We start from the raw sequence: 17264 nt of genomic DNA on the forward strand, positions 1-17264 counted from the left end.
GTTTACAGAGGGATGCTGTCTCAGTGGCGCTGAAATGTTTCCTTCAGACATGCAGTTGGTGAATAGCTTTGAGTTCTCCTTGCATGTTATTTTTATTTTAAATAAGACAAAAGAATCATGAATGGTTTGAGTCAGGCCTCACACAAACTCAGGAAGGCTTTTAGTTTTACTTTCAGTGTCTTGAGAATGCTTCTGCTGGCTACTGAAGCTAAAATTTTGAGATCTCTACTATTTGAGTAAAGTCTTAGACAGTGGGGTTTCATCTCGAAAATCAAAAGGGCAGATTGTTTCTTTCTTTTGGGCTGGAGAGAGAAAACATGTGAGAATGGTAACTATTTTGCTGAATTGTATTTTTGCCAAAGGGTGTGTTTATCGGGTGCTGCCTGTATTGGAACAGTTGATGATTGGTAGTTAAAAAATACATTGCCTTGTTAAGTATTTCAACAGCAGTAAAGTTATGCAAATTCGTCTTTTTGTTGTATTTTAACTGTGTTGTCAGAATAAAGGGTATTTTGATTGACGTTTAATGGTGAACCAATTGAATTATACCTGGAACACAATGCCTTTAACTTTTATATTTTTTTAAAAGCCAAGTGTATGTCTAGTCTCTTTCCATAATACACTGGGAGGTCTGGTCTGGTCCATTACAGACAAACACTGAGATCCCAAAGAGACGCTTCTTGCTTTCTCCTCCTCTTCGTATTTCCTGTCCTGATAATTCCATTTCTCATTGACATAAACATGCAGCATTTTGACTTCAATATGTTATGCAAAAGTCTTTTATTTCATATTTACATCATTTGGTACATTTTGGTTTGTTTAAATCAAAGCTACTTTAAAAAGTTACTGAACAGAAACTGTTAGAATCTAAATAAATAAAACCCCACCAGAAGGCATACGGAACACAGACTGATACATTCTGAGGCATTTTAAATGCTACAGATGCTCAGATCACACAACACTTTGGTCAAAAGCGTCAAGTTGACAGCAAGCCTTTGGGAGAGCTATAAACTTCAACAGAAGCAGTAGAATTCAAAAGACAATCCAGCACATAAGCATAATAACATTATTGTGAAGTATGTAATTCTTATTTTCCCTAAGTCTAAATTATGCATACTTGAAATTTCAGTTCAAGAGAGGAGAAGTACTGGATGTATTCAGGGACTTCTGTACTACTTGCCTGTTCCTGGTTGACCATCTACTATTCACGCATTCCTTCTATCTCTGTGCATCTTTAAGCTGTGGAGTGATCATATCTTAACATTCTATCCCCAAAGCTCTCAGCAGTCTGATGTGCCACAGTGATGCCTGCTGCTGCTCAAATTCTAAAACCCATTCTGTGCATTATGGTGGAGCAGTCCAAAACCAGCGGTCATAGTTTCAAGATAAGGGGTAAATCTTTTAGAACAGAGATGAGGAAAAAAAATTCTTCACCTAGAGAATGGTGGGCTTGTAAATTTCATTACCATGGAAAGTGGCTGAGGCCAAACATTGTGTATTTTCAAGAAGGAGGTAGGTATAGCTGTTGTGTCTAAAGAGATCAAGGCATATGGGGCAAGAGAAGATTTGGGAATTGAGCTCAATGATCAGCCTTGATCGTACTGAAGGGTGGTACAGGCTAGAATGGTCAAACAGCCTACCCCTGCACCCATCTTCTATGTTTGTATATTGCTGCAGCTGATGGGACTTCCTGTAGACATGGTTACCCAGGTCACAGGAAATGTCTTGAATTTCCAGCCTAGCATAGGATATGCACTGGATTGACTAGAGCAGCCCTGCCATCCCTCAAGTAATTCCGTATTAGTCTTATTACAGTTGATAAGTATGTCGACTATGAATGAAACCACATTGGAATGAACCAACATTTCAATCATAAATAAGTCTTACCATTGCTAATAAACTTTACTAAAACTGATAAACCCAACAAATCTACCTTACTAATAACAATAAGCCTTGGGTTTTAAAAAAAATGTTGAACACATCAGTTTATTCTAGAGTTTATATAAAAGGAATAGGAAATACCAGTCATTTACCTGTTTAATTCCCCAAGATGCTAACCTTGATCTTTTTCTTTCTGAATCTGACTGGCTCCTGTTGATTAGTTGTTTTCTATCCCTGCTGCTGGCTTCACCCATTCTCATTGCTCCAGTTGAACTCTTTCATTCTCCACACTGTCTTTTTTTCCTATTCCTGCTCTTGTTCTTACCTGATACTTGGCTGAACTCTTGCCTTCTTCAACTGCTTCATATCATGGCTCACGGACTCCATATTTCCACATTGTGAAATATTCCTGCAGCTGTTGTTCCTCATTCACACTTCTCCAATTGAACTCTCACTTTTTCCACACCACTTCATATTTTTATATCTCTTGATCTTTCATGCTGCTCCAACTCCACAGTCAGCTCATCAGCAGAAATCTAATGATGAAGCTAGAGCTGATTGCAATTCACAACACACAGTGATCATTTATCTTCTGTGCAAAAGGGTTGAGATGAAGAGTAACTTCCCTTCACATCAAGATATCAACACCACTTTTGTCTGAGTGTGGCCTCAATGAGCTCTAGCTAAACTGATGTCAATGGGAATCAGGGGAAAACTCTCCATTGGTTGAAGTCATACCTGGCACAGACGAACATCATTGTCATTGTTGGAGGTCAGTCAACTCAGCTGCAGGATATTTCTGCAGGAGTTTCTCATGGAGTTTCCTTGCCCCATCAGCATCTTCAGCAGATTCATCAATGACTTCCTTCCATCATAAGATCAGAGTTAGGGATGTTTGCTAATGACAGCACAATTTTCAGCACTATTTAGCACTCCACAGCTACTGAAGCAGTCCATGTTCAAATGCAGGAAGATCTGGACAATTTCCAAGTTTGGGTTGATAAGTAGCAAGTAAAATTTTCTACACAGAAGTCCCATGCAATAACCATCTTCAACAAGAGTGAATGTTGCAATCATCTCTTGACATTCAATGGTATTCCATCACTGAATCCTCCACAATCAGCATCTGTAAGTTACCACTGACCAGAAACTAAACTGGACTGGCCATATAAGTACTGTGGCTATAAGAGCTGGTCAGAAATCAGGAACTTGCTAAAGTCTGACAACCACTTACAAGGCACAAGGAAGGCTTGTGTTGGAATATTCGTGCACGCCAAGAAGAATGCAGCCCCAACTGTATTCAAGAAGTTTAACACCTTCCAGGACAGAAAAGCACATTTTATTGGGTCTACATCTCCAAAGTTCACTCCCTCCACCATTTATGCTCAATAACAGCAGTGTGTACTATTCACAAGATATACAGCTGAAATTCTCTGGGTCCTCAGATAGCATCTTCTAAACTCTATCTGTTGCCATCTAGTAGGTCAAGTGCAGCTGATACATGGGAAAACTACTACCTGCAAGGTCCCCTCCAAACCATCATTCTGACTTGGAAATATATCATCACTGCCTCAGTATTGATGCTTTAAAATCGTGGAACTCCATCACTAACGGCTTGGTGTGATTACTTATAGCAAATTGGCTGCAATGTTTCAAGAATGCAGCTTACCACTGCTTTCTCAAGGGCAACATGGGATTAGCAAAAAAGTGCTGCCCAGTCAGGAACACCCACATCCAATGAACAAATAAATGAAAATCTACTGTTTCTAAAACTGGTGCTGTTCTTTTTAAGATCCTCTCACGGTATCAATGTCAGAAGTAGAACATGTACAGGGGGTGCCGAAAATCATAAACTTCCATTGAAACTATGAATTTAATGATCGAAGTCATCTTAAAGACTTGTAAAAAATGTACAAATCAGCTTTTTCAAAATTAAAGACGGTAACAAGAAAAAGAGGCCAAAACTGCACATAATTATCCATGCCTTCATGAGGCCACAACTGGAGTATTGTGAGCAATTTTGGTCTCCTTAGCTAAGGAAAGGTATGCTTGCCAGAGAGGGAGTGCAGTAAAGTTCACCTGACTGATTCCTGGGATGGCAAGTTAATCTAATTTTGAGAGATTGAGTCGATACGGCATGTGTTCACTGGTGTTGAGAGAAATGAGAAAAAATCTCATTGAAACACATCCAGTTGTGACAGGTTGGACAGTCTGGATGTAGGATGTTGTTTCACTTTACCATGGAGTCCAGAACACGAGGTCACAATCTCAGGATATGTGGGAGGTACTGAGATGAGGAGAAATTTCTTCATTCAGAGGGTGGTAAACCTATGGAATTCTCTGTTGCACAAGGCTACTGTGAAATCACTGAATATATTTAAGAAAGCAATATGTAAAATTCTCAAACATAATGGGTAAGGGAATTGAGCGGGTGTAAGACATTGAGGCAGAGGCTCAACAATGATTGTATTGAATGACAGAGTGGGCTTGATGGAATGAATGGCCCATCTTGATTTTTTAAAATTATTTTAATTTTAAGAGATATTCCATGTGGTTATGAATCTCCATAACCAATGGAGAGGGGCTCATATAATACATTGTGGACTACAGCAGAAATGTCTAACTTTTATTTTCTCTATCTTATCCTTAAAGTAATCTCTTCTTCGTTCTCTTGAGGTCTCTTTCTTTATCTTTATTAATATGGGCATTAGGTCTTAATGGTTATGTTTTTGCAATAGTAATCCAGAAGCCTTGACTAATGATTTGGGAGCATAGGTTCGAATCTGCCTGTAACAGCCAGGGAATCTAAATTTAATTAAATAAGTCAGTATCTGTCATAATCAACATACGACTACCATTGCAAATGTCCATCCAGTTTGCTAACATGGTTCTGGTAAAACAAAAATCCACAGTCTTACCTGGTCATGTTTCCAAATGGCTCCACCTCATAGCATGGTGGTGACTCTTAACTGCCCAGTGAAGGCAATTTTCTCAAGGGCAATTGGGTTAACATGATTTTTTTTAATTACACACTTGTGAAGTAGCTTGGAATGTTTTACAGTGCTCAAAGTGTGATATAAGTGCAAGTTTTGTGGTGGGATTTTTCAGGAATAAGAAAGTGGATTGTTAGGAATCTCTCCTCCCTAATCTCATTTTCTCAGCTCGTGTGCTTGGAGGTAGATTACCGGATTTAGCTCCACTACTCCCCACCAGAACTCAATTGAAAGTGCTCCAAGTGATTCCATAAAACAGGATATTTTCTCAGGCTCCTGAAACGCTGCCTCTATTAAGACAATTTAATGGCACAACAGTTTATTTTGCGAGATACTTGACAAGTTATCAAATGGCACTACTAAAATGTTTATTAAAATAACCGTCCCAAATCACCTTTTAAACCTGTGTGTTTTTGTTGAATAAGATTACTTGCTGATAAATGTCATGACTTCATGTGTTAGTGTAACTTTAATTATATAATAAACTATTGCAGCAACCCATTGCGAATTAACGAGTCCCTCTAGTGATGCTTATCTGCCAGCTGCATTATTACAACTTATAAAACATACTCAGCAGGATGACGGGCAAAATTAAAGAACATTGTTAGAAAGATCTCAAACCATGTTCCTTAAGCCATTAGCTTTTATATCACATTTAATAGTTTTAAAAACTCAGTTAAACTGAAACATTTATGTGTAGGAAATGTTTCCACTCATAAAAAGCTTATTGTCAAGGATAATGCATTTACGATCTTGTTTTCATCTCTCCTCTTAGATATATACAGTGCAAAACATTCTGTGGTGCTACATCGTTATATTTAACTAACATCATCGAAACAGATTATTATCATATGTGTGTTTGTAGGATACTACGCATTTGCTGTTGCAGTTCTTACATTACAACAGTGACTGCACATAAGCAGGATCTCATCGGCTGTAAAGCGCTTTGGGAATGTTCCAAAACGGCATCATTCTTTCTATTGTACAAGCTCATTTTGCCTGTTTTTGTGTCACTGACACCTTATTTGATGAATTTCCTGATCTGTATATGTGCCAAGCATCACATTAACATCTCAACAGAAAGAATCACAAAAATATTGCCAAACTATTGTAAATGTTCTTACATCTGCTGACTAATTAAATATTGCTATTTTTATTGGCTTTGTTCACACTCTTCCTTCTTACCACCAACTCACCACAAAAAAACCCTGGATTTATTGTTTTTGCAGTAAGTGCAGACATTTTCAACAGCAACTAATCCCCTACACTACCAATGAGAAAGCCCACTGGAGCAACTATTAATCAGGCACTGCCCTTTGGTGAGCTTTTCAGCTTCTCTGGCACCACCGCAATAAAATTCTTGCCTGCCTGAAGCTGTTAGCCATTGAACAGGGATCTGAAAACCATCGTTGGAGACCCAGGTTGTGTGCCAGTTAGATAATGTGCACAAGTGAGATGATAATTTATTTTTTCTCTTTTTTTTTGGAGGGCATATCTTGAGATGTTGACATGAGAAAAGTAAAGTCAGAGAAAAGAGTAGGACGGTGGCATTCAGTGATCAGCCCTCTATCGCCCAACTGTGCCCCCAGTCATCCCAAGGCTGGGGAAAATAGAAAACACACCTATGCACTCCCTCAAGCCCCACTCCACCAGACAGGCTGCCCTGCTCTTGCTGTTGGGAAAGCTGCCACTTTCCTCACAAGCTGGGAAGCCAGGCCATCAGGTTTGTGGCAGGGTGAGGCCACTCAGTGGCTGGTACTTGATCTCTTGCGTTCTTAACAGGCAGTTGGTTGGGATGGTCACCCATGGATCTTCCCACCCAGAACTTGATTGCTAACATGGCAGGAAGTGTGTGGGTATCTTTCTAATGCCAACCTGACACCTACCCCTTCACCTCCAGACAGCAGAAAATTCCATCTCGCGTGGCTTATTTGAATTCAATTTGTATGAAAGTAAGGCATCTTAGTAAGTGATAATAGATGTCCCTCATTTTTGGACTGAAACATTAGGAACTAATGTACAAAACAATCCTCCAACACGTAATAGGAGGCAATTAAAATTGGACCATTTAATTCCCAAAAACATTCTAATATATGACTTTGATTGAACGAGTTTTGAAAAGTTAAAATAACACATATTAGAAGTTAGGTTTAGAGAGTGTGTTCCTCAGTGAGTTTTTGCAGTAGTCCCTAAATATATGTTCTACGATGGGGCACATCCTTGAACCAGCAGTTAATCAGGTTAGTAGAAAGTGCATTTCAAAAATTTACACTTGAGCTTTCTCCTGTTAATGTGTTGACCAAGCTGATTTCTAACAGATACTCGCTGCAAGAATCAATCCTCAATTGGAGCTCTGAGTTTTGTATTATCTATATAATTTCTTCCTTCAGGATCATCCACCTAAACTTCTGAATGCAGATCAAATTTATGCTACATGTGTAAATAATTGAAAATAAAACTTGCAAACACAGAAAATTTACATGGCATTAAAAAAGAAGGGAAAATATATTTTCAGTGAGAGGTGGTGTTATGAGTCATAGTTTGAAGTGATCCCTGCACAATTAAGAACTGAACTCTCAGGATAGAAATAGCTTTAGCTTATAAAACTAAGCAAAGACACTGTGAGTTTCTGTGGAATTGATGGAAAGGCATGTTTAAACTGAATAGCCTTGAAACTGTCGAAGAACAAGAAACAAAACAAGGATGGATGCATGCAGCATCTCACTGTATCTTGCAATGCATCACAATTCTTGGAAATGGTATTGAACTGTAATGAATTGTTTTATAGGTAAGCATGACAGCTCATTTATATAGCATGACATCTCACAAACAGCTATGAAATTAATGATCTGGTTTGATGATATTGTTTGAATGATGAATATAGCCAGGATTAATTCGCCTGGATAAAAAAAATCAAAGATTCCAAAGAGGTCCTCTCACTACTTCTGCAGGATCTATTTTCTGAGATTTTTGGTTTGCCCACATGTTCCATTTGTACAAAATTCCAAATGCACAATTAACTATTTCTAGTATTAGGTTAGGAGAAGCTGCATTCAAGGTAGAGCAGCCCACTTGACCTGCACCTTATCCAGCTCCATAACTATTCACTCTCCATGACAGAGGCAAGCAGTGTGTACTATTTACGAGATACACACCAGCAACTTGGAAAAGCTCCTCAGCCAAAACCTTCAAAACCTATGACCTAGATAATAAAATGTGAGGCTGGATGAACACAGCAGGCCAAGCAGCATCTCAGGAGCACAAAAGCTGACGTTTCGGGCCTAGACCCTTCATCAGAGAGCTCCTGAGATGCTGCTTGGCCTGCTGTGTTCATCCAGCCTCACATTTTATTATCTTGGAATCTCCAGCATCTGCAGTTCCCATTATCTCCAAAACCTATGACCTATACTAGTTAGAAGAACCAAGGCAGCAATGAGATAACATCATCAGCAAGCTCTCATCAAAACTTCCTAATATCTTGACTTAATAGTATACCACTGCTCTTTCAACGTCATTTTGTCAAAATCCAGAAACTCCCTTCCTGACAGCATGGTAAATGCATTTACATCACATGATCTGAGTGATTCAACTTAATGGCTAACTATGACTTCTTATGGACAGTTCGACCTGGGCAATAAATGATGCTGTCAGTGATGCTCACATGATAGGAAAGAATACAAAATAAAACTTCATACCTTCAAGTTTTAACATGCATCCTGTATTGACTTCAGAGTCAATTTTATAAGGTCCCTGTTATTAACATAATTGCCTATTGCTATAGTCTTTTTTTTGCAATTTAATACGTGCAAGCAAAATAGAATGGCTCACCTTCATCATGATACTTTTGTATTCAAGCTGTAAGATGTCCACTCTCCTGGCTGATGCTTTTTCCTTATAATAGAATGTTTTCACTGGTACTGAAAAGCATGGCTAAGCCCCAAGCCCCACAACACAACTGTGGCTCAGTCTTACCTAAGGAAGTGAACAAAAGGTGAGAGAAGATGCTGGTGAGAAGCTGTTTGTAGGATGGATTTTAAAAAAATGTATTTTACATTGTGACTTTCACAACCACAGCATGGGCCAAATCTTTTTAGAGTCAATCCAGTTCTTTTGAAGTGCAGTCACTTGTTAACAAAAATGCCAGCCAACTGGCAACGGTAAGCTCCAAAAAAACAGCAATGTGACTAGAATCAGATGATTTCTATTTTAAATTTGGCCGAAGAATAATGATTGATTTTGTAGCACTCGTGTGACATTCAAAATGAGGTGTCTCACATTCACTTCAGGTGACAAACGGGACTTTATTTTAATATATTTTCATAGATAATTGTGCAATACTCTCTGGGGTTGGACTGAAAACCAAAACCTTCAAACTCAGGACTGAGAATTACCAACTGTATCAGACATGAAAGGCAAATAAAAAAGTTTAAGAATTGGTACAATCAATAGCGCAAGAATTAGATTATGGTAACCAAACTCGTGCTTGAAGCTTTTGGGATAAGTACGTTAAAATATAATAGAAACAAGCCGAGATAGTAAGAACTGCTGATGCTGGAGTCAGAGATAACACAGTGTGCAGCTGGAGGAACACAGCAAGCCGGGCAGCATCAGAGGAACAGGAAAGATGATGTCTTGGCATTTCTGAAGAAGATCCCAACCCGAAACATCAGCTTCCCTGTTCCTCTGATGCTACTTGGCCTGCTGCGGTCCTCCACATTGTGTTATCTATAGAAACAAGATGTTCAGAATGAGAAGGTAACATTTTGTTTAATTAATATTGATCTCTATCCTGAGATATTCGATTAAATCTTGCAAAAAAAGTATCATTTCATTAATGAAGATATTAATCATTCATTGAAAGGAATGGAATACTCTACTCAGTTAAACAAGTTGAAATTGTCCTTTAACATGCCTATGGACGCTCAAATTAAGGCAAACATCGTTCAAATATGCACCGAGTGTGTCACGATAAATGGAGCATCAAAATCAACATCAATGTACTTTCACAAACATTTTCCGTCATTTATTTCTTACTGTGTTTTTTTTAAATGACAGTACTTGCTGCTCTTTCTGAACCAAAAGGTAGATCAGCATTTATTGTAATTAGAAAGATTGGATGATCTTGTCAATTTTGCCCACATCCCTTGAGTGAAAAATAAGAACAAAAAATTGTGTTGGCCACTGGTTCCTCAGTGCCTGACATAAGGGCAATGGTAAGAATAATCTTGGCTCAGAAGATCTGGAAATTCAATCATTAAACACAATGGTTAGAAATGATAAAGCATAGAAAATACTTGTCAGAGCAGCTAAGGTTGGACAGAAAATAAAAAGCCCTTGTAACAAGACAAGTCAATAATTTTTGAAGATTTTAATCTTCCTATTGACTGGGCAAATCAAATCATCAAAGGCAGCTGGAAGGCCAAATTCATGGAATGCTTTTGAGACAATTTCCTAGAACACTATGTCATGGAATTAATTAATAAAGAGGCAAGTTATTTTAGATTTAGTCTCATGTTATCAGAGTGGGTTAATTAGCAATCTCAAAGCGAAGGATCTTCAGAGGATGAGTGATTATGAAATGATAGCAATTCATGTTGAGATTAACAGTAATATACTCAGACCAGAAACTAGAATCCTGAAATTAAGTAAGGCCCATTATATAGGTAGATTATGAGGGACTGATTGGGCCAGGTTGGAAAGTAGGATTGGAATTGTAGATTAGAAAATATTACAGATGTCAGTAATAGCTAACACAAAAAATTTCATTCATGCCAACTCTAGATTAATACATTTGAGAAATAACAAAACTGCAAGAAATATGATCCATCATTGTCTATCTCAAAGTTTAGGATGGCATTAGATAAAAAGAAAAGTCATTAATGTTGCCATGAATAGTAATCAGTTTGAGGTTTCCAAGAATCAGCAAAGTTATGGCATGAACAAACAAAATCATAGAGGGAGAAAAAAAAAGAGAGTAAATTAACAAGAAATGTAAAAAAATGGATTATGTAAAAAATGGATTATAAATGGATATGGACGAAGAACGCACGGAGTCCGAGAAGCTGAGACAGGAGAAGTGAGAACAGGCATCAGATGTTTTGCAATTGTACTTATATTAGAAGACATAAAAAGCATGACTGACATCATGGTAAACCAGAAGTCTAGAGAGAATGATAAACTTAAAATAGTTCATATTGCCTTATTACAAACACTGGGACTAAAAGGTTGACAACAAATGCCCAATCTATATTCTCTAAGTTTAGAAGGGGACCTTCAGACAATGGCTACGTCACTTATGTTGCTGTAAAATCTGCTAGATTCTGATTGCTCTGAGTAGATTAGGAGGTTGCAAAGGCAACAGTGCAGTTCAAGAAAAGAAAGAGAGAAGGGAAACAGGGCACTACTATCCAAAATGGACAGGTTAAGTGAATGGATAAGAAGAGGACAGATGAAGAAAATGTTGGGAGAAATATAAGATGACTTATTTCTGTCAGAAGCAAAGCTGAACATACTTTAAATATTGAGAACTACTGAACATTTCCACTCAGAGGGATAAATGTGCCCTTGTACATGAATAACAGAAAGTTAAAATGCAAGTGTAGCAAATAATTAAGAAAGCAATTGATACATTAGCCTTTCCAGCGAAGGAATTGGAGCATTACAATAAGGCATTCTTGCTACAATTGTGCAATCTTTTTTTAAGGCAGGTAGCCAGTGATGTTTACTTTCCTTGCATGGATGAATTAAAAGAAACATGTTCGGAGGATGCTTACCAGAGTGCATACTGAGATATTGTTTCCCTGGCTGGTTAGTCTAAAACTCAGAGTCAACATTTCATGATAAGGGGGCAGCCAGTTAGGAATGAGACTGGAAATTTGTTAACTCAGAGAGCGATGAATTTTCAGAATTTTCGATGGCAGTCAGACTTAGATGGTGAATCATTATGTATACTTAAGACATGAGTTAACAAATTCTTTGAATATAAGAGAATTGAGGGAGGTGTTGAAAGGGGGTGATGGGGTGGTGATGTGCTACCACATAGGAAGTGGAAGTGAATAAACATCCATGATCTACGTAAATGGATGAGCAAGCTTGAAGAGGCTGTTTGGCTGAGTCCTGGTCCTTTTTCAAATGTTCTATGTCAAGAATATAAAGTTCAGAACAAACCAATAGTTATAGTTTTGGTGCATCAGTTTTATACATGGGGTAGTTTAAAAAAAATACAAACAGAATACAAAACTTCATAAATTCACAAGTGGCACTGATCTTTGTGCAGGTAGGAAGTATCTAATCCCTCTCCTAAAGTGGCATGCTTCACATTCATTCCATAATGCAATACTGGGCTTGAATTTCAGCTACTCAATGTCCATTGGTAAAAAAAGATGCTTAATTGAATTAAACTAAGCCATAGAAGAAGACATTAAGTAAAAGTTTCCTGAAATTGATGAAGTCCTGATTGTCATCCCAACAGAAAGGAAAAAGTCATTCTACTGAGAGACTTTAATGCCAGTGCTGGCTATGACTTTTATATCCAAAGAGAAATCACTGAGGAAAATGTAACTGGAAAAGTCACTGTGGATGGTGTCCTCCTACTGACTAACTCTACTGAGCTACAATTGACCGGCATGGCTATTCACCTCGACAAAGGTCAATTGCCTTCATGTGTCAGTATTAATAACCAACTAGATGACACATTTTTAACCTTAGCCACTTTTGTGTCTAAACTAAACTAACTACCGTAGATACATACAATGATTGCAGTATCATGTCTAACTCTGCACTAGATTTGCAAGTCAATCTCAATCTCTTCAATTCTGCAGGCAAAATACTCTGTCTCTCCTTACATGTTGCTAAACCATGGAACAAATGCTATTGTACTTCTTGAAGCCATCTCCACAAATGTTCAGGCAAAGTCCCTGCAAAAATTAGCACTGACAGAGTGGACACTGAGTCCGAATGGCTGGAAAACATCTCCCCCGACCAGGTCGTTTTTTTTTAACCCTTTATTTGCCAACATGTAGTCGAGGTCAAATTAACCGCTGCAAAGACACTCTGAGCCTTTCCTTAAAGCATAGAGCATTGACATAGGTCTTAAGAGGAAAGGCTGAGGGACTTGAGGCTGTTTCCATGAGAGAGAAGAAGGTTAAGAGGAGACTTAATAGAGACATACAAGATGATCAGAGGATTAAATAGGGTGGATAGTGAAAACAATTTTCCTTGGATGGTGATGGCTAGCACAAGGGGACATAGCTTTAAATTGAGGGGTGATAGATATAGGACAGATGTCAGAGGTAGGTTCTTTACTCAGAGAGTAGTAAGGCTGTGGAATGCCCTGCCTATAACAATAGTAGACTCGCCAAGTTTAAGGGCATTTAAATGGTCGTTGGATGATAATGGAATAGCATAGGTTAGATGGGCTTCAGCTTGGTTTCAAGGGTCGGCACAACATCGTGGGCTGAAGGGCCTGTACTTTGCTATAATGTTCTATGTTCTAATGATTGAGAGGAGCCTGCTGCCAATTGTACAAATTGCAGCAACTTGTCCAGCAAGTCGTATCATGATTTAAGTCACACCATCATTGTGAAGCAGAGTAGGAAAGAAAAGAAAGCAAACCATGGACATCTTTACCATGCGCTCAGAGATAGTAAGAATTGACCTGTTCAGTCACAGGAAGACATCAAAGCAGAAACCTGCAAGCCTGAAGAGACATTGTTTTTGAATTGAAGCACGGATGATGATGACAATAACATGTTTGCTTAAAATTAACTCCACAAAAATTACCAATATATTGAAAATTCGCATTGTCATACTGTTTACACAACTGTGCAACTTTCTGCATTGAGGTTTTGTTTGCAATGTTTACAGTGACAGTGTTGTTTTGTCTCACTTGCTCCAATCCTGAACATGCCTGTTCCTGAAATGTTCCAGTGAGAGTGCACTTCATTTTTATAGTGTATGAAATAACCAGCCACTGGAAATGACTACGAAACTTGAATTTTATCAAGGATTCAGCATGAGACTGGACAGTAAAGATGACTCTGATTGATAATCATCAATTGAACCGACAAATTAAACTGAACCTTGAATGCATTGTATTTTTTGGCATTTGTCCCTTGACAAGTCTTCTTCAACAGTGCATCATGAACCGGTTACCTCCACTCCTACAAAGACAGGGACAGCAGATACATGGGGATATTATCATCTCCATATTCTCAACCTGCTTACGCACAATGATTATGTCGAAACACATCATCTCCAAATCCAAAACCTCACATGCCCACCCTAACAACAAAATCATGAGCAAGTCATCAAGTAAGCACACCTTCTTGAAGGATAAGAAATAAATGCTGACCTCACCAACAATGTTCATGTCCTTAGAAATTCTTAAAAACTTTTTATTTATATAAAAATGTGTTTTCAAATTTCAGAAGTATTATTTTACGTTCCTTCTTCTGGCAGCATTTCCTGTTGTAGATGGTCTCCTAAAAGGAAATTCTCCAATTGTGTCAACAATTTCTACATATTAATATGTCTAAGAGGTTTTAGCAACAACAACATCATTACTTTATTCAGTTTATTAACAAAAATGCTTCACTGTGAAATTTTACAGCAAATATGAAGGAATGCAATTTAAATCAATGAAATCAATGATTCATGAATCAATTCAAACTAAAAAGAGACAGATGAAATCACTTGCTTCTGTGGCCAAGTGACCATGGGCTTAGAATCAAATATTCTACATTGATCCGCAGCTGGAGAAATCAGGCCCGACAGAAAATTGGCCAAACTAAATTAAACAGCAAGTATGATTAATAGTTCTCCAACGCTCAACTCATGCTTTCAGTTGCAGAGAATGGTGGAAACCATTGTCTAAGGAGTACAGAACCCCATGAGTTGAGCATTGGAGAACTATTAATCATACTTTCTGGCACCTTTTCCTGTGCCTGAGGATGTGCACTTTACACCTCCCGAGCATGATAACAATGTTGGCATCACTCCATTGGATAATTTGAACCCAGGTCATGATCGTATTGGCCAAAGGCAACAGAACTTTCTGGAAGGTCCAGGGGGAGAGCGAATAAAAACCTACACCTGGAAGCAACCTCCTCATCCGTGTACAGAATTTTGCTAGATACAGGAAAAGCTGGATGGTACCATGCTAAACAGTTAAAGGCCTACAGTACCCAAAGCAACAGCCACCGACTCCATGTACTTCTAGACGAACTTAGGGAAGAGACCCTAACTCAAGTGCTGATCCAAACCCGCGACTAGGCATTGATCCAGACCTATTCCAAATTCCCAATCCCATTCCAGGACCAGCCCCAGTTACTAGGGTCCTGGGCCAGCCGTGGGCACTGTCTCTCTTCAGGCCTCAACCTCAGGAACTGAAACACAACCGACGTTACCAATTCCAGACAGAAGAGGCAGGCCACGGTGCACAGCAGCCCTGAAGGAAAAGTGATGGCTAGAGATAGTCCACCCAAGAAGCATCCTAACAGCCACTCTAGCCCAGAGACAGAGACGATCCCTTTATGAAGGCAGTCATTCTAATGTTCCCACTGAGATGTAGTGCAGGACTAAGTCTCCAGCAGCCAGAGCACTCCCACCTAAGCAGAGCGTGAAATATGCAGCTACACACAGGCACGCGTGCACACACACACACATTACACTATACCCAAACCATGGTGTACTACTAATCCAGCCTGGTCAGAGAAGCACATTATCGTAAACCTCTGTTACCACTGTTGCCTGAATCTGCCAATCTACTCTGGTTCTACAGAGCTACTGTATGATACACAGCCATTATCATCATTTTCGTCTTTAGGCCACCTTCATCCTTTGGTCAGTCTCATCCCTGATCACATTAAACACAATTTTGTCTTTTGGCCATTTTTCACATTATCATTGAAATTTTAATCATCCCTCTGCGTTCTGAAGGTGCCAGCACACTGACCCACTTCCAATGCCTCATTAACAAATGTTGGGTATGACATGAGGTCTGCTACACATAATTGACTGACAAAAAGGGAGTTGGAAGAAATTGATAAAAGCAAATTTTGAGAGGATTTTGGCAGAGTGCAAGCCAAGGCAGAGTTAGAAAGAAATTCCCACAAATGGAGAAGATGAGTTGGTATCTAAACTCGATCAGATATTACATAAGGATAATAACAGATGCCATCTTGATCTCTTTGCCAGGATGACAACATATAGCCCATTGGTTGACATCAGTAGCTAGATTGTCAGGAATGTGATCATCAGGAATGCTAATTGGGCAAGAGTACACATATCCTGGTTATATGTGGTTTGCCCCACCAGAAGCAGGTGAATGTGAGGATGGTGCATTGCAGATCCATCCCAACAAGTCCATGATATTTGGGTGTAAACAACCAGTATGTTGTGTACAGGAAGACAAATGGAAAGTCTGATTATTGCTACCTGAACACAGACACCATGGGTGACTGGTGGGGTTTTTCCACAAATGCATGTATGGAAATGGGATGTTTGGCCACTGACCTGGAGAAAGGGCTCAAAACTGGGCAACAGTGCCCGAGAAGGTCATGTGAGTAAATTATTGCCTGTATGAGACAAGAAATAGGCTGGAAAATGTGTGAAGTGCATCCTTAAATTTGTCTAATGGCTACACCTGGACAATAAAAACACGTAAAATCCATACAACATAGACCACAAATTGGTATTGGTGGTGATATCAGGAACTCAACTTCCAGAGTTGTGCTCTTCCCAACTTCAGAGATTATACTTGTATTTAATCCATTGACTATCAGGACAGAAAACAGGGATTGACATAGGAGAAAGTCAGACCCAGGTCAGTAGGATGCACTAAGAGAGATATGATGAATAATTTGATGATAGCTTACAGAGAGCAGGAATGACTACAGTCTATATCCTCAATTTGTCTAATTTAGTTAATAAGCTTAGGCTGTTAACCTCGCAAGTTGAACAAGTTAAAATTAATCTGGGCATTCAGCAAGATGCAAAGCAGGGTAATAAAAGAAAAACAGGCAGATCAACACGTGGTAACAGTGCGAGAAAGACACATCAGGACCATAACCAAGATCATCTGGGAAAAGATGGATGATAACAATAGGCTGCAGAATAGGACCCTTTGCGGAATCAATGGCCAGAGGATGATGGAATAGTTAAAGGAGAGCCTCGAGCAGGCTCGGCAAGGACAGATCATGCCTTCAATGAACAGATAGAGCACATGTTCTGTTGGAAGAGACACCCCAATATTTCAAATTGCCAATTCCAGCAATTGACCTGGTTTAACGCCAATTATAAGGAGACCCTAGGAAAGGCCATGGGCATGCAATTCCGATCATAATGTTAAATCAAAATGGATTACAAGTCTTAAAGTTGGAAAATGTTGCC

At 38.9% G+C, this 17264-nt stretch overlaps 1 protein-coding gene across 8 annotated transcripts in view; it reads right to left on the reverse strand.

Annotated features, from left to right (window-relative positions):
- The window catches only part of lingo2 (leucine rich repeat and Ig domain containing 2), a 933051-nt gene that overhangs the window by 393886 nt on the left and 521901 nt on the right, over positions 1–17264 (reverse strand). For 7 of the 8 annotated variants that reach the window (XR_009445446.1, XM_059644476.1, XM_059644459.1 and 4 more), the window contains one exon: positions 8703–8846. The exons of the other annotated variant lie outside the window; for it this stretch is intronic. Coding sequence is in view for 6 of the 7 variants with exons in the window: in XM_059644476.1 (XP_059500459.1) it covers positions 8703–8711 (9 nt within the window). In the remaining variant the exon portion in view is untranslated. The remainder of the gene's footprint in view (positions 1–8702; positions 8847–17264) is intronic. 8 annotated transcript variants of the gene reach the window in all.

The sequence above is a fragment of the Stegostoma tigrinum genome, chromosome 3 (genome assembly GCF_030684315.1).
Source record: "Stegostoma tigrinum isolate sSteTig4 chromosome 3, sSteTig4.hap1, whole genome shotgun sequence".
NCBI classification, from domain to species: domain Eukaryota; kingdom Metazoa; phylum Chordata; class Chondrichthyes; order Orectolobiformes; family Stegostomatidae; genus Stegostoma; species Stegostoma tigrinum.